This window comes from Punica granatum, chromosome 6, assembly GCF_007655135.1.
Source record: "Punica granatum isolate Tunisia-2019 chromosome 6, ASM765513v2, whole genome shotgun sequence".
Lineage (NCBI taxonomy): Eukaryota > Viridiplantae > Streptophyta > Magnoliopsida > Myrtales > Lythraceae > Punica > Punica granatum.
The window spans coordinates 27,341,623-27,365,921 of NC_045132.1; the positions used below are offsets into that span (position 1 = coordinate 27,341,623).

The 24,299-nt window shown below is 40.0% G+C and overlaps 4 protein-coding genes across 5 annotated transcripts; 3 read left to right on the forward strand and 1 right to left on the reverse strand.

Annotated features, from left to right (window-relative positions):
* Window positions 1-2,634: 2,634 nt before the first annotated feature.
* Window positions 2,635-6,902, reverse strand: LOC116211794 (UDP-galactose/UDP-glucose transporter 5-like). 2 transcript variants are annotated; one of them, XM_031546306.1, is made up of 11 exons: window positions 6,517-6,901; window positions 5,827-5,940; window positions 5,520-5,612; window positions 5,295-5,360; window positions 4,459-4,557; window positions 4,098-4,177; window positions 3,822-3,934; window positions 3,648-3,736; window positions 3,469-3,555; window positions 3,296-3,364; window positions 2,635-3,211 (listed from the first exon to the last, which is right to left on the reverse strand). In XM_031546306.1, the coding sequence occupies exons 1-11, from the start codon at window positions 6,622-6,624 to the stop codon at window positions 3,095-3,097; spliced, it is 1,035 nt and encodes a 344-aa protein (XP_031402166.1). In that variant the 5' UTR covers window positions 6,625-6,901; the 3' UTR covers window positions 2,635-3,094. The 2 variants fall into 2 exon arrangements, with proteins under 2 accessions (XP_031402166.1, XP_031402167.1); XM_031546307.1 differs by lacking the exon at window positions 3,469-3,555 and having other exon boundaries at window positions 6,517-6,902.
* Window positions 6,903-8,055: 1,153 nt separating this feature from the next.
* On the forward strand, window positions 8,056-11,235 carry LOC116211895 (monofunctional riboflavin biosynthesis protein RIBA 3, chloroplastic). Its single transcript, XM_031546434.1, has 7 exons — window positions 8,056-8,214; window positions 8,632-8,959; window positions 9,169-9,390; window positions 9,583-9,908; window positions 10,004-10,133; window positions 10,222-10,518; window positions 10,683-11,235. Exons 1-7 carry the CDS (start codon window positions 8,174-8,176, stop codon window positions 10,938-10,940), a joined length of 1,602 nt encoding a protein of 533 aa, XP_031402294.1. The 5' UTR covers window positions 8,056-8,173; the 3' UTR covers window positions 10,941-11,235.
* A 90-nt stretch (window positions 11,236-11,325) lies between these two features.
* On the forward strand, window positions 11,326-13,445 carry LOC116211896 (60S ribosomal protein L23a). The gene is made up of 4 exons (XM_031546435.1): window positions 11,326-11,466; window positions 11,636-11,701; window positions 12,355-12,718; window positions 13,064-13,445. The coding sequence occupies exons 2-4, from the start codon at window positions 11,686-11,688 to the stop codon at window positions 13,146-13,148; spliced, it is 465 nt and encodes a 154-aa protein (XP_031402295.1). The 5' UTR covers window positions 11,326-11,466; window positions 11,636-11,685; the 3' UTR covers window positions 13,149-13,445.
* A 9,416-nt stretch (window positions 13,446-22,861) lies between these two features.
* On the forward strand, window positions 22,862-24,173 carry LOC116210370 (aquaporin TIP1-1-like). The gene is made up of 3 exons (XM_031544235.1): window positions 22,862-23,075; window positions 23,198-23,448; window positions 23,585-24,173. The coding sequence occupies exons 1-3, from the start codon at window positions 22,943-22,945 to the stop codon at window positions 23,954-23,956; spliced, it is 756 nt and encodes a 251-aa protein (XP_031400095.1). The 5' UTR covers window positions 22,862-22,942; the 3' UTR covers window positions 23,957-24,173.
* The last annotated feature ends 126 nt before the right edge of the window (window positions 24,174-24,299 follow it).

The window sequence follows — 24,299 nt, forward strand, 5'->3', positions numbered from 1 at the left end:
AATGACATCCCCCTAAAATTTGTAAAATGGCTAGCGGCACCATCTCTTTTCAAAATTAGCCACACACCACCCATTCTTTCGCCGATTTATACTTTTTTTCCCCTAAAATTTGGTCAATTTTGGTTTCGGAAAGGAAATCAGGTAACGGGTCAATTTGTGTAGTTCCATGACAAAGTGAATATCTCTTGGTGGCACGTTAGCGAAATGAGGAGTTATGTATGGCTAATTTTTAAAAGGAGGGGTATTATTGAAAATTTTACAAACTATAGGAGTATCGTCAAAGTTTACTTTTTTGTAAACTTGAAATCATTGTAGATGTTGTTGTTTCAATTTTCAAATAATATCTATTAGAGGACTTATCTGTTATGTCAATGCTAAATCGGGTTGAGTTATGAGCCTGGGATGAGTTCTGAATTACCAATATTGTTTCGTTGTTGTTTAACTTTTAACTGAGAACTTTTTTCTCCTTCTACGATTTGCCGATACATTCAATATATATAAAATCTACTGAAAAAAGTAGCTAAATAGCTATCTTCTCAAATCATTCTATGACATTGTTTCAATTTTCAAATAATATGATACTCTTGCAACTTTGAATTAATACCGTCTTCTATGTGAAAAATATAATACACATTTTTTTCTTAATTGAGCCTCTTCTTAATAAATTTATAAACCGAAGAATGGTGCAACACCTAATTTACCACAATGGAACGATAGCTTAACCACTTTCACAAATTTGGCTTGTTCCCTTCTGACATTCTAGAGAAAACAATGTTTAATGTTTTTTTTTGGGTAAAAATGGTAATCTTTAATTTTAGATGGAATAAAAGATGTTGTTGAGAGGAAAGTCTGTGTTAAAAAAATAGAAAGAATAAAAAAAAAAATATAGCCAATTGGAACCAAGAAATTTCATATTCAATCTTTATGGCGGAACTTACGTGTTCCTTTATTTTTCTTTATTGCCTATCTTTGTATTAGATCCATAAACCTCCGTTTTGACAAAAAAGAGTATAGCACAGTGGCACGTACCCTTATGTGATAAGTAAAGTTTTGTTTGTTTTGAAGTAATAATTTTACTCAATTCAACTTTACTATTTCCCAAATTCAACAATATAATCATTATCATTTTTTCTGCTATTTAAAAATAATTTCTCACTCATATTTTTTTCTAATTATTTTTATAATCAATTTTTTAATAATAAATTTTTTATTTACTTTTATAATAACTTTTTTTAATAATAAATTTCACATATACTGTCACATCTATATATTCATACATATATATACTCTCATACATCAACATATTTTTCAATATTTACAATCATCACACAAAATTAAGTCGAGTTGGATCACTTATTCAACCTAAAATCCAAATGCAAGCTCAGGTAGCATTTTAGGACTTGTTCAGAATAATAGCGTTAATTTCCCTATATGAAATAAAAAATAGTTTCCGAATGAATAATAAAACGCAACCACTGTTAGGATTTTCTTCGCATTGGGGATGTGGATTATTTTAATTTAATACCAAAATTAAAAGGAAAAATCCAGCCATTTTTGCCGTAATTTCTGTATAATTGGAAGCGCATTATCTGATTTTGCGAGATTATTAGGAATTTAAATCTTTCATATTGAGACAAAAATGTTGGGAAGGTTAATAATGTTCCCTGCCTGATGCAGCAAAATGTAATGTTAATATCACTTATGGCGAGTTAATCTTCTCTTCTTTTTTTTTGGCCGAGTATTATATAACAGCTAATTATCCCCATTCGTTGCACGAATTTTCTTCTTTAATTGTTCATATATTAATCTCGAGATATGATAATTTATTGTTCCAAGTACAAATTCCCATGAGACCATCCATACTGGTCAGAAGGACTTGAAACTACAATAATGGGGAAAGTCACGATAGTACGTAAGTTCTTTGTCTGATTGAATTTATCATTATTATAAATTATGCTATTGCGTTCGTCTAATTACATGTATATATAGGGATGGATGCACTTGCCCGTTTGGTTCAAGAAGGTGGGATTTACAGGAAAGCAAATAGAGTATCAAGTTTTGAATGGAAACAAACATATGCAATTTCATTGAGATATCGAAGAATAATATGTAAAATTTTATTGAACAACAAGATTTTAGGAGGTAAACCCTCCTTATCCATCCCTATGCATATCCATCCATAAAAATATGAAATTTCAAGTTCGATACTAAGTAAAACTGCTTGTATCCCTTTATTAATTATTATAATTTTTATTATATTAAGTTTATAAGTCTTTCTTATAACGAAAAAAAAAAAAAGAAGAAGAGAATAAAGTTAGTTTACAAAGATAAGAGAGACAGGGATCGATTCAGTTTGCGTGGAGGCAAGGAATGTGGGCTCCTCATGGTACTCGGGCTATCATTTCTAATCTCTTTTCCTTAAACAAAGAAATTGTCCTCAACAGATAATTAATATATTGATTTGACGTTGACTTCTTTCGAACAGATAAAAAGTAAAATATCACTGGTTGATGAAAGATAATTGAATGGAAAAAGCCGAAACAGAAAGAGGCCGGCTGGGGCTTAATAATATATATATACATATACATATACATATACATACATACATCACAACTTCACAATGGGCAGATGGACTGGGCCGAAGCAGAAAAACAAAACAACCCTTCATTAGTTAGGGATTGGACCCACCAATTCCAATTTGTATCGAAGAGAAGCAAACTTCTGTTTTAGGCACGACACATCCGAAAAGCCCAAACAGCAAGAAATTGTGTATGTGGAAGACTTACATCATCAATCTGAGTACAAGATGATACAGAAGACATAATGCTAACCTCGCACAAAACAACGAAACAGAAAGAAAACAAAACGCAATACCCCAAATCCCCTGTACCTCGGTCGATCTATAACTTAATCTCATTGTCCCCGAGTCTAAGCTGTTGCGCCCTAAAGAGCCGTATTATGAACTCCAGCTCAAATTTTAGTGTTGTCCTGTCAGTCTCGTCACAGACTACATGAGTAGCTTAGATTTCTCAGTGGCTCCAAAAATTTACCTGGTTAGAGAGTATAACAAGGAGTAAGGTTTTGCCGGAGATATTCACTTCGCTGCGAATCCAGTTTCCATTTGAACATTTTCCATTTGAACCGAGGGGAGAGCTTTTTGAGGCTGCTTTCTCAAGAAGCTTTTCGAATACAGGGCACCAAAGACAATGACCTGATAAACGTCATCAAATTGTCATCAGGGACCAAAAGAATATTCTCAGATTTATGTATGAAGAAATTGTGCGTCGAGGCTTACAGCTCCAAGCATCTGCTCATAGCTCAGGGGATGACCAAACCAGATACACGACAAGAAGATGCTCACCAGCTGCAACAAAACAGAACTAGACTCAGATGAATTGATAGAGGAATATGCTACCCGTCAGAAAAGATAGAGGAGTATGCTTTTCTTTAGGCTACTTCTGTTTTTACCTGTCTCGTTGTCATTATGGTGGCAAAGGTAAGGGCACCGAATGTGCGAATTGTGTAAGAGATGAAAAATTGACTAATAGTTGCTACCTGACAGGGCCAAAAAGTTCACTATCATGGGGATATTTAGTACAAATCCTCTTTCCATCAAGTCGTGAAAAATGGAGAAAGATTTCACTTACTGTTGAGAGCATGACAATGTCCCACAGACAATCATTATGGCGATAAACAAAATCAATGGCCAGAATGAGATGTCCTTGTAATACAAGACCTGTATATCAACATAATAAAGGCAATGCATTCACTGAGGAGTCAAAAGAACATTTGACAGTGTTTGCACAGTAGCAGGAACAGACCTGTGAAACTGAGAAAACAGGAACATAAAGTTGTGTAGAAAATCTGATTGTGAATCTCCATGTCATAGCCCTTAAATAATTTATCTTGAAATGTGCTAGTAAAACCATCAAACCTGTACGAAGATGTGCACTACCAATTAATCAGAGATTCAGAAACTGAATAGCAAAGAAGTAGAAGGTTATAATCTCAAAGTAATCATGGCATTCAAGCCCACCAAAGATGTAACAGTAGTGCAACGAAATTAATAGAGATGGAGACAGATATGAGAAAGATACCCAAGATAACCGATCATCAGGGAAACGCCCCAGATGGTGTTCTCCCTTCCTCTCCTGTATGGACTAATGTCGGTACCATCCTAAAGTGAAAAAAGTATAAGACTAACCATTTCAGCATTTTGTTAAATTACTAAAAGTAGAGCAGGTTCTAAACCATCAACAAATCCAAAGGATTGTCGCATGAAATTTTCTTCAGATCTTTATTTGGACCAGGAAAACATCCCGTGCATAACAGTATCAACAAGTGATACCAAAAAAACCATTTAGACTAGGACTTGTAAAATGAGCTGAACGTAAGATGATCTGTTACAGAATCTAAACATGTAAAAAAGAGATTTAGTGACCAGGGTCCTGGGCTCACAGGATATAAAATGAATATTGAGCAGCCCACTGTCACCAGAAAAGCTAACAAATAGTCAGGTCCTTTGTATTTCTTTCGCATGATAACAGTTCCCCAGACCTGTCAGAGGAAGTTTACGGTTAGAAGCTACTATTAAAAATCCAATTATTAAGCTAAAGATCAAATTGAAAATGCAAGAATTTAGCATACACAAATTTATTGAATAAAGTGGACTATTTGCCATGGGAATCGTATGTTGACCATGGTTCCTTCTTTCTTAGACAAACATATGAAAGTACCCTCCATGAAAGGAAGAGAGAGTACTTCAACAGATAGAAGGAAAAGGCACCTCAACTTGAGTTTTTGACAGCAGGAAGTCCATGTAAATCATATAACCACAAAGATACAAAATATATATATCGATAAAAACTAAAGGCTTCAGCAGATACAATAACAGGTTTGTAGAATTGGATTTATAAATTAGCAATAACTGCAATCTACGGAAGTTAGCTTAGTGTGGCTGAGCCCTGTCATTGATCCACACCAAGCCGAATGAATTAGGCAAACTGTTGGCCAACAATAAAAAAAAAGTTAAAAAAATAATAATTAAGCAACCTCAAGTGGTCAATCAAAGTGCATTTAAACTCTAATGGCATTCAAGCAATAAATGTGGGAGTGGGCCTATGTGGCACCTATTTTATGACTCGCATGGTGTTGGCAGGTATCACATAAAGAAAGGTAACTGGTCCAGTAAAGACAGGATCATCTTAAAGCTAAGATACTAAAATAATTTCACAAAAGAATGCTGCAGTCTATATATATCAATGATCCATATAAAAAACTTCCCGCTGGCTTACCATAACAGGTATCATTTTCGCACACTTTGCTAGTGTCTGAACAGGAAAACTGACATACTTTAGAGCCTGCAGTAAGCATAGGCAGTCAGAAAGAGCTCATGTTATCACGAGGCACAACCAAAGTTCTTCATTCAACTTTCCATACAGAAGATGGCTGCTAATCTGAAAAAGAATATTTAATTATGTAGAGACTTTGGTGGATGGTACAAATAAGGTGCAGATTACCTCATACTGACATGTTGTGGTTAGTATATTTGATACTGATATAAGGCAGTACTTATAAATAGGAGCAACAGGGTCCAAGGCCTTCTTACTTGCCTACAAAAGAGGTTAGTATCAACAACCAACTTTACAATGTTTGGATGCAAGGAAACAAAACTACCGCACATTACTAGCACTGAATATTCAGGAGTTTATCTCTCCTTACATGAAATTTGCATAACGACAAACTTCTGCAATGTAACCGATGCTCCTACAAGAGCTTCTACTCCCTCACGAAGATACATGAAGAGATGTCGTAGTGGCAATTTACCAGTAGAACAGCTGCAGAAACTGTAGATGTTGTGATGCGGTTGCAGAAAACAAGGAAGAGTGAATACCGGAAAGGCTCCTTGTTTAGACCATAAGGTACCCTCATGATCTTTTCCTGCACAAATGAACTTTAATCAACTCCAAAGCCAACAAAGAACCTTAAGTTTAGTGTATCACAGATGATCTTGGAATCTAAAACATCGATGTCTTGCGAGCAAACATAATCAAGAGACTTCTATCAGCCAGACGATATAACTTTAATCACAACCATGAAGCTTTGCCAATGGCTTCTTAATGTCTAGTAGCATCAGAAAACTTTAATCACAACCATACAGCTTTGCCAACTACTAGCTTTGGTGAAGCTTGCTCGCTTGCTCAAGCTTCCTCATCAGTTCTTTTCCTGCAGCACACTTAGCCCCTCAAAATGCAGAAGACAATGGTGAAGGCACTAATACGAAGCAAAAGACTAAGATCTTCTTCCGAAGTAGCTAAAGGTTTCATGATACAGCACTCAAAACGATGAAGGATCATCTCCACTAACGACGCCGCAATCAATTAACCTCCCATCGGCATCACCAACCAAATCGTGGACTAATTTAGCAGGTCAGGTTCGATTCCAGAATCTGATAACAGATGTGAACCAAAAAAGACGAAACGGAAGCAAAGGCTAAGGGAGACGTAGAGAAGGGACCTGCAGAACACCGTAGATGACGAGCGTCGTCATGATGCCTGTGACGGCGAAAATGCCTCGCCATAACCTGCTCCAGCTATCTTCGCCAACCGTCGGCTCCTCCGCCATGGCCCATGCACTTCTCACACTCTCCAATAAGGCAACCAAAGACCAAAACCAGCTCAGATTCAAACTGAAGCACCTCAAAGCAATGGAAAAAGATCAATTAATGTTCCGTTCCTTAAAGCAGCGTTGAGGAGTCAGCCAAGAGTTTGGGGGGTTTTGTTCGGAATCTGACAAGGAAGGGACCGTCTTCTTGCGCTCCGCCTCCGATCCTCCGTCCGTTGTCTTGTTCGCCGGCGACAATCTCCGCTCTCTTTTAATTAATTGCTCCTTTCCGGACCTCAGGAGCTGAATTAAGGAAAATAGAGAAATGGTTGCGTGGACTTAGTCCTCCATATCAGCAATGCACACAGCGAGTAGGTGAACGACGCGTGTGATAAGGGCCCCGGTCACAACCTTTAATTGCGTCGACTTTTCTGGGAAATTCGAAAGTAAACCCACCCTCTCTTCCTCGGTTAGTGGGCAATTATCACACGTCTCTCATCTATTGGCTGTGTACGTTTCTGACATGGAAGACCATGTCCACGTAATTATTTCTCAAGAAAATAAATAATACTTTACTATAATGAAATATGTAAAATGGATCAACCGAAAAAAATATATATGTAAAATGGGAATGCTGCTGCGTCAGCTTCCAGTTTGACTATCACTCTGCATTTTTGTGGAAAGGACGAATCAGACAGGGGAAATATTCTCGTAAACTCGTGTGCATATTGATATTATGAAATTGTGCCTTTCTTGGACTCTCTTTCCATCAGTCAAAACTGGTAAAGGGTGAGGTACAAAAGGGCTTCATCCGACCCCATCGGTCCGATACTTAGATCCTTGAAGGCCCAAAGACCGCCAGAACTATAGGACCGAGTTCCATTCATTTATTCCGTGGTGTACTCCGAGCAAATATTGAGTGAGTGTTACTCGTTGAAGTCCTAATCAGAATGCTTAATCGATATTGGTTTCACAAATTTCCACATTCAAACACTTTGATCGGTTGTTATTCATCTATACGAATGAGTCACCTCTCTTTGAGCATTTTCTCGGTATGCCTGGGCCTTCTATTAGCTACTGAGACCAATGGATTTTGGCACAACTATCTACAAATGGGCAAGGCTATTTCACGGAAATGCGAGGTAGTATCAGTTATTATATACATTGTATTTGTATTTTTTGTTGTTGTGTGGATCACGATAGCTGGAGGATATGATGTTACTGAATTTTTGGAGCTTAATAATGGTATAACTCGTGGCTCGGATTGTACCATATATTGCCAAGCATCAGGAGCAAGTGTCATTATATGGCGGGAGAGAGAATAAAAAAAATAAAACGAAGAAACAAAGAAAAATAGGGGACGTCTGGTCTGTGGTTGGAGTCCTCCGTACGCCTGCTGTTAAGGAACCTATATGGATAACGGAAGATTGTACTGTCCCATCATAATCCCAAACTCAAGGTTGTCCTTGGTTCTTTATATACTGCATGTAACAGTTGCAGAGTATGGAGCCAAAAACCAACCAGAGAAAATCACCAGTTTTTCCCTGTTTCCGGTCCTCGTTTCTGATTCATGGAATGCATTCTCTTTCCACGCCTCATCATCAGCTCAAGGTACCCAATTTTTCCCCCCATCGCTTCTAATCCCCGCGTGTATCTATGTCTTGTTCGTGCGAATTGTCTGTTGCTTGCTGGATTAAGTTGTACAGTTCCTGATAAATTTGGACCGGTACTTCGGCGTAGTTTTATGTACCCTGTCACACGGGAGTTAGGACTCCCAAACCAAAGACATGTCATTCCAGTTCCACCCGAAAGGTTGATGATGAACACCAGTTACCGAGTTTTCTTCACTCTAATATACGGGAAAGGGACGAAATTGGCATTTTGAGATAGAGGATTGACTCTGATAGGATGAACATGATGAGAAAAGGAATAGCCTGGGAATTCAGCTAGTAATGAGGTGAACATGGTTGTTATGCGGTGATACTATATCATGTGTTCAAGGAACCCTTTTCTTTTTTTTTTTGGCAGGGTTCACTATGGATTTTTGGCTGCCCCTCAGAGTACAGGCATTGGGGTGATCAGGAAGCAATGGTTTAACACGAGTTGCTGGGCACTAGGATTGTCCGGAACTGGTGCCGGAAACGTATCGGATGAAAGTTCTCTCAGGGGAAGTGAAAATGGTTCCCCGTTGGCTGCCATTGGCCAGTCTGCTTCAGCTCCGTTCAAGACAATTGATGCTGAGATTACCCAGGAAACCATCGATTTCTTCGTAAGTGATGCTGAGGGTGATCCTGACTGCCCTTCTGAGGGGTATTCTTCGATCGAGCAGGCGCTAAATTCTCTCCGGCAGGGGAAGGTTAGGATCTGCCATTACTTAGCTCTCTACTTCAAAACGGGACATGACTGAATGAGAATGGCCATTCCAATTGGACCGAGTTTTGAGCTGAACGCCTGAGTCTCAATGTCTTCTTTTCTTTGCACTAAAGATCGCATTAGATACTGATTGTTATCGCGAATAATGTGAAAGCATAAGCTATTTTTAACCATCTGCTGCACAACGTTTAGTTTGTGATAGTTGTAGATGATGAAAATGGAGACATCGAAGGGAACCTTGTCATGGCAGCCTCTCTCGTAACTCCTCAAGATGTGGCATTTATGGTGAAGCACGGTTCAGGAATAGTCTCTGTCGGAATGAAGGAGGAGGATCTCGAGAGACTGAAACTTCCTCTCATGTCCCCGGAAAACGAAGATGCAGATTCTTTTGCTCCAACATTCACGATAACTGTGGTACGTAAATTGCAGATTAATTCAGGGAGCGCTGAAACACCCGCATGCATCGTTTTTCGATTTACTTGCGAAACAAAGACAAATGTTTCATGCTTTCATAGAGAAACACAGCTTCAAAAGTCATGAAGCCTTGAAGTTTTCGATACATGCTACCCAAGGTGATTTGAACATATGTACCTTTTCCTTGCACAGGATGCAAAAGTCGGAACCTCAACAGGGGTTTCTGCTAATGATAGAGCAAAGACCGTGCTCGCCCTTTCGTCTCCCGACTCGAAGTCAAAGGACTTTAGAAGGCCAGGCCATGTGTTTCCCCTCAAGTACCGGAACGGCGGAGTTCTAAGGAGAGCAGGCCACACTGAGGCTTCCATCGACTTAGTCGTGCTTGTGGGCCTTAGACCAGTATCTATTCTTACAGCTATCCTCGAGCCAGAGGATGGGTCAATGGCCACGTTATCAAACTTAAGAAAGCTCGCCTTAGAGAATGGCCTTCCGTTAGTTTCAATAACTGATTTGATCAGGTAAGGCATCCACTTTCAATATATAGCTCCGTTATACGTTGATAACATATCATCGCTACTAGTTTGGGTGCAAACACAGCCTTTTCCCCCCTCAGATATCGGAGAAAGAGAGAAAAACTGGTCGAAAGAACGGCTATATCACAGTTGCCTACTACATGGGGATTATTTCAGGCGTACTGCTACCGCTCAAAGCTCGATGGCACAGAACACATAGCTATCGTAAAAGTAATCCTTCTATACAGGTGCTACTTCATTTGTCTGGTCTATAATAATAATAACCACTTCAAGGTTCGTAGTTGCTCTGACTTTCCAGGGTGACATTGGCAACGGGGAAAATGTGCTTGTAAGGGTTCATTCAGAATGTCTGACCGGCGATATATTCGGCTCAGCTCGTTGTGATTGTGGGAATCAGTTAGATTTGGCGATGCAATTAATCGAGCAAGCGGGTCGAGGAGCCATTGTTTATCTCCGGGGCCATGAAGGCAGAGGGATTGGTCTTGGCCACAAGCTGCAGGCCTATAACCTGCAAGATCAAGGCCACGATACTGTCCAGGCAAATATTGAACTTGGATTAGCTGTCGATGCCCGTGAGTATGGTATTGGTGCTCAGGTAAGAAACTGCCAGTAAACTTTCTTCGAGATGTGTCTAGTATGTTGCTTTACGCCGCTCGTTGTTTATACATGTAAAGTTCAGAATCAAACAGCGTACCAAATCGACTTAGCTATGGTGAGTTGAATGGTAAGTTTTAATAACTGCAAGTTTTCCGTGATCAGATACTGAGGGACGTTGGAGTTCGAACGATGAGGCTGATGACGAACAATCCAGCCAAGTTCACTGGTTTAAAGGGCTATGGTTTGGCCGTTATCGGCCGGGTTCCAGTACTGACGCCAATAACAGAGGAGAACAAGAGATACTTGGAAGCAAAAAGGACCAAAATGGGCCACATATATGGGTCCGACATCCAAGGTCCAATTACGGGATTGATCAAACCGGATGGAAAAAGTAAGGACGAGCCACCCAAAATCTCGTGAAGGTTATTACATATGGCATTGCTTCCGCAGCCGCGAGATAGTTTGTACCTGAAAAGAGTGAAGAGATGCTCAAAATCGAGAATCGCTTTGATTCCTTGGGGGGGGGGGGGGGGGGGGGGTTGGGCGAGCCAATCCAAACACGGGATCGGAGATGGTTGATTGGTCCATTCATGTGTACACAAATTATACAATTCCTTTATAGGGTCACCATTGATGTGATCCAAGTTGTTGTCCTTTGACACAAATTGCACTGCTGGGGATAAATGCTCAATTGTATATCTGAGGTTATCTTCAATACTTGTCCTTTGACTGTGAACTGAACCAGGGAAAATGGACCCCGCGATCACGATAAACCAGAAGCCGAGCAAACACAACCCAACGGTCCGTGGGCTAAAGTTTCACGGGCCTAACCTCATTTATGTTTTACGCACTCAATTCGGGGCCTTCTTGATATAAGACCCCTTCCCGTCCATCCCAAAACCCTAGAGACGGCGGACGCCTTTGTTACTTCTCGTCGGCACCGGAGGTATCTCTCCCGCCCCCCGTCTACGGCTAACACTGCGCACAAACACAACCCTCTTTTGACGGAATTTCAGCTTTAATTGATAATGGCGCATTGTATCCTCTCATTTTCGCGGTCCATATGTCAAAAGGAAGCTGATGTGTATGCTTTTGTTCCCGTTTGTGGCGTTCAGGGCTTCTAGCAATTGGAAGGACATAGAGGCAGTGCTCCTGTTCAGCCGCAATGTCTCCAGCCAAAGGTATTCCGTCGTTACGGTTATATAATGCAACGAGCTCACTATTGCGTGCTTATTATCTTCAAGTTGCTCTAGTTTTAATGGAATTATTAGAACATTTGATTTGATTGGCATTAGAGCTGAAATGAGCTCAAACGGGTGCCCAAAATCATCTTTTTGAAGCTTTTCTTTATGATTTAATTAATTTTAGTGGATATTTCTTACACAAGATTATGTTTTTTCACATGATTTTTTCATTTATGGCAGACACCTGCTTCTGTTTTGATAAGCTAATAATCTGCTGTTATATTATAATAGCCGGTTGATCGTGGTGTTTAATTCCATTTGGCTTCAGCAAATACTGGGGAGATGCATGGGAGATCTAGATATAGTAAATGTGGTGCTAAAAGGAATTATTTCTGTTCTACAACTGATCCTAAGAGCTTTCTCTTACTGAGTTCAGAACTTGGAAGATTAAATTAGTCTGCTCTTAGCTGAACTCTTCGCTTGACGATTGTTAACTTGGTACTTTTGCCGTGTTCTGTCCTTTTACCTCATGGCTTTGGAGAATCTCCCCATTAGGAAGTTGAGAGAGCCGCTTATGTTTTTGTGCAGTTTGTGAAATTTATATTAGTCGCTTGATATATTATGGTGGTGTATATTGTTCCCCTTTGCAGTTGACAACACAAAGAAAGCCGATCCAAAGGCTCAGGCTCTGAAGGCTGCTAAGGCGGTGAAATCGGGGCCAACCTTTAAGAAGAAGGCAAAGAAGATCCGCACGTCGGTCACATTCCACCGCCCAAAGACACTGAAGAAGGAGAGGAACCCAAAATATCCTCGTATCAGTGCTCCTCCGAGGAACAAGCTCGACCAGTACCAGATCCTCAAGTATCCCCTCACCACCGAATCCGCCATGAAGAAGATAGAAGACAACAACACCCTCGTCTTCATAGTGGACATCCGTGCAGACAAGAAGAAGATCAAGGATGCGGTCAAAAAGATGTATGAGATACAGGCGAAGAAAGTGAATACTTTGATAAGGTAAAATCCTGATGCCTACTCGATTAATGATGATGATCCGATACCTTTATCTTATGGCTGCTCTGGTGGAATTTAACATATGAACTGCACTTTGTTTAATGATTAGACGTCACTTGATTCTTAAGATCAAAAGACATGTTTAACTGATTGTTCGATTGTTGCCTCGTTTAGAAAATTAAACATCTTTCTTTATCCTTCCCTTTCCTTCATCTGTTTATTGTGTAATACATGGTGCACTAGTTCTTAAGCACTTGATATAGCCTTTTCATGTAATCGTGGTTTCCAGATTCTTGTTTTTACATGTAACGTCTAAGAATATATGTCATTCATTTGCTTGTGTTCCAGGCCCGATGGGACCAAGAAGGCATATGTGAGGTTGACACCGGACTATGATGCCCTTGACGTGGCAAACAAGATTGGCATTATTTAAGCACTTGCATGAGCGGACCATGCTGGCATTTTTCTTTCTTTCAACTGTAAGACAATTTTGCTGAGTGATTGAAAGAGGAGATTCAGCAACTGCCCAACTTTTTACTTGTTAGCCTTTCGAACTTTGTGCGCTTGTTACAGAAACTAGGGAAAAGAGGTGTTTCTAGAGCTGGTAAACTTTCAGGATGCGAGACTTTGCTCTCGTGTTGTCTGCAAGAACCTCAAAACTATTTCCGGGGTAGCCTTGTGCTTGTAGCTTTCTCACTTAAGAATGATTCCATAGCCTAATTCTTCCTAAGGGCATTTGAGTGCTGTTAGCTTCAATTAGGTAAGATATGCAGAAGCAGAAAATTGCAAGAGGAGAAACGTCAGGCGACGATAAAATTAATACTATTAGCCTGTATTCAGGCACATAATGGGGTCAAAATTATTAGGTCAATTCCACATTCAAGCACATCTCGCTCACCAAGAATTTGTGTCATTGTGGAGGATTGGTGCCAAAAGTCTAGGGAAAGCACTTACTTGAGGCCGGATTATGTTTTCTAGCTTACGATTCACCCCCCTGCATGGACCCCTGAGCTTTTGGGATCATGACGAGTATTGCTGGATAAGTGTTGTTCCTTTCTATTAATTCAATCAATCAAATATACACAGATTGCTCAACTTTCATTTAAGTGACATGCGAATACTATCTACAATTTCATGCATTAGCGCGTAGGCACTCTAAACTGTAAGTGTCTGCCGAGGTCAAGACCGAAACTGACTCTGGGAACAGGCATTCTCCCACTTTACCTTTGCACTTGCATTTAAATACTCACTTCTCGATCAGAGAAAGGCTCGACAACACGGCCTCACAAGGTTTATAACCTTTTAGACAATATGAGATCATGACGGGTAATGTATTGCTTTCTCTGAGGCCGACATTACAAGCTTAATCTGATGAGGCTCATTCAACCCCGTTTTTCAAGAGTAACTGGAAGGCCGGAATGGATTGGGTTCCCTCTCCATTGCATGGTGTGAAACCGGCCGGGCCAATATAAGTGCAGACAGAGCCTAGCTGATGAATTGGCCTTTGGGCTGAGCTGAGCGGCTTAAATCCAGAGCTTCCACACTGCACACATTACTCCAGTTATACATAAAAGAAGGGGGGGAAAAAAGAAGATTTAAAAGTTATATATAAAAAGGAAAAAAAAAAAAAAGAGAAGAAGATTTAAAGTGCATGCTGAATATGATTGCCAAACCTTTGATTTATTCAACCATACCCATCTTATCATGGATCTAAAACAGTGTTCACCAATGAATTCCCTGTCTACATGTATAGTAATAATTTAATCTGCAATCCGCTACGTTGATCATAAATTTAAATAACATCATCCTCTTTTACCCAAGACGAAATTTAATCATGTTTGAAAATAGGAAAAAAAACGCTCGCGTCTTAAGATCAGCATGCAAACGATAGGTTTAGTTTCTTGCATATCTATCCTTTCCCAACAACGTTAGCATCAACCAATTATCTTCACAAGCAATTTATTGAGGTACAAACAAAAAGCTAGCGCACACATAATTAACTGAGACGTCGATTTCCCAGTTTTAACTTTTGACATGATTGAGATCTCCACCTCCCCAAAAAAATATTATTGATGAGATCAAAAAGTCATTATTTCTATGTGACCATCAAGTGGAAGATCTCTCCCTTTCTCTAAATAATCCAATTACATGTTTAAGAGATAATTGGTCAGTTTGATAACTCCGGGTCAATATTCTTACATGCAGTATCAACTTTCCACTGAGAGAAGATAACTTGAAAATTACAAGTAGTTTGGAAAATTTCCTAATACTACTTAACTATATTAAGCTTGCCAAGCTTGCATGACTATGCACGAAAGTAAATCTCAGGGTTACTCCAAGAAAAAAAAAAGAGTAAATCTTAAGTTGCAATTTTTTTTTTGGGAAGAATTAATGCTTCTACAATTTTTTAATTACTTTCTATTTTTGGATTAGTTTATTTCCACCCGACCATCGCACCGTCGCACGCGATCCAAGGCAAATGAATTATCGTGGCTGGGCAAATGGGGGTTGTCCAGATGTTACTGTCTGCAACTCGTTTACCCACATCCGGCTAATCGGATATTCTCTGATCCATAATTTCGGGATCTGCTGAGGCTCTGCCATAGAATTATTCTTCCGTAATTGTATTTAATGCGCTTAAAAACTTTAAAAAATCAAGAGGATAAGGTGATCAGATTAGTTGAATTCTTTTGCCAGAAAGGCCTCTTGAGCCGACCATTATAATTAAACTGTATATGCGATGATAAACAGATAAAGATGGGAGAAAAATATTGAGGATATAGGGTCAGATGTCAGACGTTCTTTTAAAGAACATAGCACTAGTTGATAACTTAATTATATTCCAGGACAACGACATTGATGTGGAGATAAAGTCCAGGTCGAAACCTTCCTCCCATAGGGAAGAATATTTCTCCTCTTCAGTGTCGATCGATCTTGATCTTCGAGTCCGAGTCCAATGTCCTCAACTTTCTAAACCACAAAACACAGGTCAGCGGGAGGCTCAGGAGTTGCTCCCGAGGAAACCCCCATAGTTCTGACTTGAGCGTCGGAGGGAGTTCTTCGGGAGCAACTCCCGAGCCCCCTGCTGACCCGTGTTTTGGGGTACAGAAAGCTGAGGACATTGGACTCGGACTCGAAGATCAAAGATCGATCGACACTGAAGAGGAGAAAGATTCTTCCTGGTGAGAGGAAGATTATGACCCGGACTTTTTCTCCACATCAGGCCGATCAATACAATAGAAGTATTAAAACGCGAACTTTAGATAGGACTCCGTATTATTTCTATGATTACTGGGAGTCTGCCTAATCTTGTGGTCTGTGGATGCCACGTAAGCGGCCATCTATTCAAATCGAAATGCTCCTGGCACCTTTGGTTGATGAGGAGTTTTTCAGTTTTCATGAATCTTCCATCATCGATCATTTTTTACGAATATCATAACCTGATCTTTTAATAACTTTCAGTTGTCGAGGAATAAGGTCATATAGATATATGCATATATATCATTTTCTTGGCTAATTTCCAATATACGACAGAGACAATGCTGACTATGGACCTCAGGCCGAAATTTTTTCGAAGTTTATTTTTTTGGTGAATGGAAAGTTTCATTTTTCTTCATGCGAATACCAATAGGGTAATATATAATAACATTATCACGATTAAGTTTCTTATCCCATTGCCCCCTCATCACTCGATACCTACTCAAATAAAAATCTACATATCCCAGCTAATATATCATTTTATTAATGGGTTCTTTTGAGGTTCTAATTAGAGAGGTCTAATTAATTAATTAAAAAAGTCTGAGGCTCTAGATTGTTCGTGCATTATTTAATTAGAGATCAATGGTGTTATTATCAGAAAAGGACGTGTTAGTGAACATGGTGTCACATGAAAGAAGCTTTTTAGCCCTCAAATGCCACCCAAACCACGTTTTACTTTTGGGGTGGAATATATAGTATTATATCTTATCATAATTACAATTAATAGAATTTAATTTGAGTCGTTGACTTCATCTAATTGTATGTAGATGAATTTGTTATTCGTCTATACTTGTATTTGTAATGGGGTACTAGATTTATGACCCGCGCTACGCGTAGTAAATGTAATTCGAGATTAGTCGAACAAAAATTGTAATTGGTCGAACCCGAACAATCTTTCACCTAATATTTTGTAACAGGAAAATGAAAATGGGTAAAAAGAAAAGAAAAAAAGAAAAGGGGACTTATGGGAAGTTACTAAAGGGGAGAGAGGATAGGAGAGAGTAGGCGCGCTTGGAATGAGAAATCGTCTGAGTGCATAAACGATACCACAGCAATTGCAAATCCGATCCCATAATGCAGGAACAACAAGAAGAAAGCTAAAGGATAAAAGAGGAAACCGAAAGTTAGACCAAGAATTTCCTTTACTTTTTTGAAATAGTATAGATATAGTAGCTCAGTTAGTAGTGAGAATTATATATATTTCTATATTTACACTATTAATTTGCAACAGAAAGAAGTGTGATTATATAAGAGGATAGTATGAGAAATATCCCCTCCAATGCTTCTATATATATATATATATATATATATAAACATCCGACTGCTTCTATAAGAAGCAATTGCCTGCTAGGATTATGTGTTATGTGTTATTAGGTACCGCATAACCAAGGATTGATCGATTGTTTTCGAGTGCTCGTGTTTGATGCATTCAGTTTGGACATAATAGGCCGAGTTAAGTGAGTCTTTGGTTGTCGCGTGTTCATTCATTGCAAATCCCGACAAACTTGATGACGTTCAAAGATTTACACGTGGAGGTCTTTGCCATTCGAATACCCCCAATCCGATAAGTATGTAGTTCCTAGACGTCCTCGAATCATTGAATGATGACAATGACATCAATTCCTCGAATGATTGGAATAGATTATGATACTTCTAATAGGGCAAAAAGTGGAGCTTACATGCATGTATAATCAGAGATTCGCAGAGTTGAATACGGTCCCCATGCTCTCCCAGGAGCCATTAATGATAAGCTCAAAGCTTGGTCTTAATCTCGTGCTACTCTACCGATCTAAAGGGGGCCCACAAACCCACGTCACGGGTTGGAACCGCGGGTGGGCCGTTCCTTAGATCATCACCGTCCATCATCCCAACTAATCACCAAAATCCAAAAACTTCGAAATGGCATCAGCGGAGCTGATTGTCACATGATGAACGGGGCCACCATAGCCAACCACCCCCCCGGTTAGTCCAAACCGGCCATCTTGTAAAAAAATCCCGCGGTCGGTAAGGATGAAGGACAGACACAATCATTTGTGGGCCCGATGTGCGTGCCCAATGCTCTTGGACGGTGATTAGAATTTCACCGCCCCGCCAATGGCCAGTTCCGGTCCACATCGAGCCGTAAACGTGGCCTGCTGAGAAGGCTCGAGGGCCCACTGTAATGGAACCTTACCTCCGACGGCGACAAGTGGCGGTGCCGGGAGGAATTTTAAAAAAGCGTTTTTGAGCTTTTAGCAGAAAAAGTGCGCAGCTTAGATTATTTTCCATGATCGGGGACAATTATTTATTAGTTAATAATGAATTTGAAAAACATTAATTACGAGTTACTGCGACGTACTCCCTTTCTGCTCGATGCATATTATTTTAGCATTATGAAGCTGTCATGATATTAATTTCTGCATATGTCCACAGTTTTAGCCTACAAAGCAAATACTAATAGATGAAAACTCGAAATTACTGATTGCTTTTTCTTTTTCTTTTTTAAATGCCGAATGTGGGAAAAATTCAGCAAAGACTATTAAACTCGTAACATTTGATCACAAGAGAAATTAAACCATGGCATAACATATATATAAATAAATAAAATAAAAGCAAAGGTATATATATTGATATAATGCAAAATTCTTAGAACCGGTTCACTGAAAAATCAATCAAGGGTCAAAGCCGTTGAATCTCTTTATTTTGATCTAACGGTTGAAATTGCAGACTGGCTAAACGAGTAACGCCTCACCCTCACCCCAACACACCTCTCCAAAAATAAACGCCCTTTCCCTTTCCCTGTCCCGATCTCATCTTCTTCCAGCCTTCATCTTCTCCGACCAGTCCACAACTCCGACGAGCTTCACACGGCTGCATTGAGTTGCTCAACTCTGCCTCCACCCTCAAGCTCTTCCTTGACCTGATTCTACATATTCTCTCTCTTACTCCCGAGATCTCTCGCTCGACCTTTGATTGCGAAGTTACTAGCGGGTGCTCGTTGATTTTGATTATGACTGCAAGAGCCATATTCCTCCTCTACGACTTGGTGAATAAGTGTCTCCCTTACTTTGCTAGGTTTTCAATGCTGCTGGAGATGAAGCCCTCATCGGAGAAGCTTAGCTTCGAAGGTTCCTGACACTCCATAGGAGTGATACCAAGGAAAAATTATGAGCTCGGATAGATGAGCTCGCTCATGCCTCGAAGGTACTTCATTTCCCTATTTCATTGCGTTATATGTGCCCAAGCTTGATACTTCAATTTCACCTGCTCTATAATTAAGGGAGGTTTTATTGTATTAGCTTAACAGCAAGGTTGTCAGAATCGCGATTCTACTTAGAATAGGTCGAGAGTCGTGGAATTGTGAATCGAACCGTGAATCATAAGATTTTACTTATAATTAAAAAGACAACATATATATGTGTATCATACTTTCCCGAGCATAAAAAATCGATTCTTGTTTGTTCAAATAAAAAATAATCCGTGGGCAGACAAGGAAGTTCATGGCAGCGGCAATGGCAGATTGGGGAAGGGAGAGAGGTTAAGGATGGTTGAATTAGAGCTCTAGCATAAGCTCGAGACAGAAGCTCGAACTCGAACTCATACAACATGAGCTCAGGCAGAAGCTTGAACTCGAAGTAGCTCCTTGGTCGAAGAAGGTACCTGGTCGAAGTAAAGCACGAAGAAGCATTGGAAGAAGGAGGAAAGTTAGGGCAAAGTCGTCGACAACAGAAAAAGAGGGGAAGACTGGAAAGGGGGATTGGACGAACTGAAGGAGGAGGAAAAGTCGACTGTGAAGAAGAAAGGGGAAAAAAAAATAAACGGTTGGGCTCAAGAGCAATGGGCAGGGTTTCAGCCCGACTCAAAGTTGAACCCGGAATCGCAGAATACGTCTGATTCAAACCATGGAATCGAAATTGATGCCCACCCTTCGAATCGTAGAATCGTACGATTCTATGATTTGAATCGCGATTCTAATAACCATGCATAACAGATCACTACTTGACGCTCTGGATGCAATCAATCATTAATTATGCCTAGTTCTTGCGTTTTTATTGTAAACTCTTTCTCTTTCATTCTCTAACTACTATGCGGTGTCATTCGGTTTCACTCATTGTTTAAATTCCCTTGCTCTATCAGTACCCTTGCCCTTAATTTAATTTGCATTTTGAAAGGCTATTAACTTAAAATTGTCTTCTATAACATTGTGCTTATGAGGATCTTATATGCATTTTCAAAGGCTTACTTGATTAATTATTTAGTGTAGTTAATTGTGCTCGAACGGTTATGCCAATGCTAGTTGATATTTTGAGTGATACAATAATTTGTGCATAAAGCCTTCTTAGAACGGTGTGTGTCGCAATCTCGTAGCACTTACTTCATTGCTTTGGGATGATTCCTAAACATATCCCTTCGGCTAGGTTGTGGGAACTCGATACTAAGCTTTTGGAGAGAGGAGGAAGAGCTGTGAAGCTTGGCTTAACGGAGAAAATGAGAGGAGAGAAGTTGAGGTGTATCATCATTGCTTCGATATTAGGGAACGAGTTCGTCAGAACTAGGAGTAGAATGTCGAGATGGGGAAAAGAGCTTTTGGGTTTAAGGTGGCGTCGAACGAACAAGGAGAGAGAGTCTATCATCTCCCTTCTTCTTCCTTTTCTTGCTTTTGATTCTAGGGTTTGTCCCTTTTTTTGTAATAATTGTGCTATATTAATAGTTTTTCAATTTGAATTAAAAAAATTTAGTTTTTGTAGGCAATGTGTAAACCAGTCAACTGCATGTGAAAGTATAGTCGATTGATTACAAAATTCAATTTCCAAGGACAATGTTTAAAGCATTTAACTGCACATAAAACTAAAGTCGACTGATTACATAATCTTGTTATTTGTGAGTGATCTTCCTACGTCTTCTTGCAATTGACTTGCCTCTACACCAACAATCAATTGTCCATTGTTTCAAAAGCCTCGTCGTATTTGAATTTATTAGCTTCATACTCTTGTCGTATTTCAATTCATTAGAGTCATATTGTCGTCTTTTTCCTATGTACGATGCCCTGAGTCACATGTACGACATTTCGTCGTATTTTAGTTCATCAGCATTGTACTCTCGTCTTTTTCCTTATACGACGCTCCAAATCACATGTATAACATCTAGTCGCATTTTAGTTATTAGCGTCGTACTCTCACCTTTTTTCTCTGTACGACATCCCGAGTCACGTGTACGACGCTTCGTTGCATTTTAGTTCATTAGCATCATACCCTCGTCTTTTTCCCTCTGTACAATGCCTCAAGTCACGCATACGACGCCTTGTCGTATTTTAGTTCATCGGCGTTGCACTCTCATCCTTTTCCTCTATATGACATCCCAAGTCATGTGTAAGATGCCTCGTCGTATTTTAGTTCATTAGCGTCGTACTCTCGACTTTTTTCTTGACTCTCGTCCTTTTCCTCTGCACGACACCCCGAGTCACGTGTACGACGCATCGGTGTATTTTAGTTCATTAGAGTCATACTCTCGTCTTTTTTCCCTGTACAACGCCTCGAGTCACGTGTACGACGCCTCGTCGTATTTTAGTTTATTAGCGTCGTACTCTCATTTTTTTCTTTTGTATGATGCCTCCGAGTCACGCGTATGATGCCTCGAGTCACGCGTATGATGCCCGTCGTATTTTAATTCATTAGCGTCGTAGTCTCGTCTTTTTCCTCTCTTCGACGTCTCGAGTCACGTGTAGGACACCTCGTCATATTTTAGTTCATTAGTATTATACTCTCGTTCTTTTTCTCTATACAACGCTTTGAGTCACGTGTACGACGCCTCTTCGTATTTTAGTTTATTACCGTCGTAGTCATGATTTAGACTGGGGGTGATCAGTTCCGGGTACCCTATACTTTTTACGATATCCGAACCTTATCCTGTAAGGGACAAATTTCAAGATTTTGAAATCGGACCCTACCATGTTGAATCTTGGAACCGAAACCTACTCGGAACCTGTATTGTGCCATAAGTTCCGGGTACCCTGTTGGAACATGTAAATTTTTTTCTTTCTCTAAATAAAACCGAAAATGTCACATACATAATTAGTAATCACGCCAAATAAAATATCAACAAAATTTAGATTAATCCACAACAAAAAAAATAGTATGTTTCATCAATTCAATGACAAAATTAAATATTCATAATACGATCTCACACAACAAAAGTGCATCTATTCTGATTTATTAGAGGAAATAGTAATTTTACTCTTTCCTCTCTATTTTTTTTAATAAATAATCGATTCCGAGTACCATGTAAACATGAACCGAAATTAGTTTTCACCGGTTTTAATTTTCGGATCTTACCATATTTTCAATACGAATTATCCGGACCCAATCATAACGGGTAGATTCCGACCGATTCTGGGTATACTTGGTACCTATGCACACCCCTAATTTAGATTATGGTACTCGTGTGGCCGTAAGGGGGTTGAGGGTGGTATTCTGTGGGACCCAATGCTTGTGAGAGTGGTAACTGGTAAGCCCTATCCACTTTAGCTTTGTGAGAATGGTGGGCCCCTACTAGGTATCGGATGGGGGTTTGCGTGGGTGAAAAAAAAAATGACAAGCTAATCTTTTATGGTAGGTTTACTCATAAAAGGCAAAAAATAACTGAAATTTCAATTGACTAGTCCAGAGAATTGCCGTGAAATAATAAGTGCAAAGTCCACTTATACCGGGCCCATAGTGTCAGCAATAATCTCATTCACTATTAATTTTCTTTTAATTTTTTTTTTCGTAGGGCCCATCTACTCGTACAAACTACAATCAACGTGTAACCTGCTGTTGCCGGTTATGGACCAGATTGGACCGGATCTTCCGGTTATCTGGAGGAGGCTACGTTAGAGGACCTGTATATATAAAGGCCGCTCCATGGCCTTGCGAGTCACCAGCAAGAAAGGGGCGATCGAGTTTAGTTTTGTAAGCACTAGGGCCCAAACGCAAAACTAAATTCCAAAAAAAAATGCCGATCATGAGAATCGCCATTGGAAACCCGGCCGAAGTCGGCCAAGCTGATGCTCTCAAAGCAGCGCTGGCTGAGTTCATTTCCGTGCTCATCTTCGTCTTTGCTGGCGAAGGCTCGGGGATGGCTTTCAGTAAGAGCTTGACCCAACTACTGTGGTTAAATTTATGCTAGAAAATAGTAAAGTTTTATTTTATCTAATGAACATTGGATTGAAAATGGTTTCAGAATGTCTAATAATTCGTTTCTTGGCAGACAAGCTCACTGATAACGGATCGACGACGCCGGCCGGCCTTGTGCAAGCATCGCTAGCCCACGGTTTCGCACTGTTTGTGGCAGTTGCTATTGCTGCAAACATTTCCGGTGGACATGTCAACCCTGCTGTCACATTCGGCGCCTTCGTCGGTGGACATATTACTTTGGCTAGAAGTTTCATGTACTGGATCGCTCAGTTGCTCGGGTCCGTGGTTGCTTGCCTGCTTCTTAAGTTCTCAACCGGTGGATTGGTAAGTTATGACCTCAATATCTCTATGTTAATCTATTCAAAATGTGAATATATATAAAAGTTTCACTAACATCTTGCAGTTGAGGAAATTTTAGCACTTTCATCTCACTCGTCGATGCTTATGATGATTGATGCAGGAAACTTCAGCTTTCTCCCTGAGCTCCGGAGTCAGCGCATGGAACGCACTGGTATTTGAGATCGTGATGACTTTCGGTTTGGTGTACACGGTCTACGCCACTGCCCTGGACCCCAAGAAGGGCAACATCGGGATCATTGCCCCAATGGCGATCGGCTTCACTGTGGGTGCCAACATCTTGGCTGGTGGAGCCTTCGATGGCGCTTCCATGAACCCCGCTGTCTCTTTCGGGCCAGCTGTGGTGAGCTGGTCGTGGGACAACCACTGGGTGTACTGGCTCGGCCCGTTCGTCGGTGCTGGAATCGCAGCCACCGTCTACGAGCTCTTCTTCATTAACCAGACACATGAACAGGTCCCTTCCAGTGAGTTCTAAAGTGAAGTGATCAAGAAAGAAAACGAAGATCTCTCTCGCTGTGTTTTTCAGCTGGAGAGATGAAAATTGTGTGAAATTTGGGTGTTGATGTCTGGTCTGGTTTTCATTTTCGGGTGGCCTCGTGGGTTTTTCTTTTTCTTTGTAATGTATCAATCTCTCTGTTATTATTGTCAATCAATTGTCTTCAATGAATCAGTCCTTTTCCATTTTTGGTCAATCATGTCTCTCTTTATTTCTCTCTTCTACCAATTTTATCAAATCGAAAACCCTTAATGAGCAGAGTAAATGATAGAAAGTTATATAGCGTTTGATAACAAAGTTGAATTTGATTTAATTTAATTGA

Bases quoted from the DNA above. Each gene is read 5' to 3' on its own strand.
- LOC116211794 (XM_031546306.1), bottom strand. From the start codon at position 6,624: ATGGCGGAGGAGCCGACGGTTGGCGAAGATAGCTGGAGCAGGTTATGG. The intron at 4,558-5,294 runs GTAAGCCAGCGG...TTCCTCTGACAG, and splicing joins CGAAAATGATACCTGTTATG to GTCTGGGGAACTGTTATCAT. The intron at 3,935-4,097 runs GTATCTTTCTCA...ATCTTCGTACAG, and splicing joins CTGATGATCGGTTATCTTGG to GTTTGATGGTTTTACTAGCA.
- LOC116210370 (XM_031544235.1), top strand. From the start codon at position 22,943: ATGCCGATCATGAGAATCGCCATTGGAAACCCGGCCGAAGTCGGCCAA. The intron at 23,076-23,197 runs GTAAGAGCTTGA...GTTTCTTGGCAG, and splicing joins AGGCTCGGGGATGGCTTTCA to ACAAGCTCACTGATAACGGA. The intron at 23,449-23,584 runs GTAAGTTATGAC...TGATTGATGCAG, and splicing joins AGTTCTCAACCGGTGGATTG to GAAACTTCAGCTTTCTCCCT.
- LOC116211895 (XM_031546434.1), top strand. From the start codon at position 8,174: ATGGAATGCATTCTCTTTCCACGCCTCATCATCAGCTCAAG. The intron at 8,215-8,631 runs GTACCCAATTTT...TTTTTTTGGCAG, and splicing joins CGCCTCATCATCAGCTCAAG to GGTTCACTATGGATTTTTGG. The intron at 10,134-10,221 runs GTAATCCTTCTA...CTGACTTTCCAG, and splicing joins AACACATAGCTATCGTAAAA to GGTGACATTGGCAACGGGGA.
- LOC116211896 (XM_031546435.1), top strand. The intron at 12,719-13,063 runs GTAAAATCCTGA...CTTGTGTTCCAG, and splicing joins AAAGTGAATACTTTGATAAG to GCCCGATGGGACCAAGAAGG.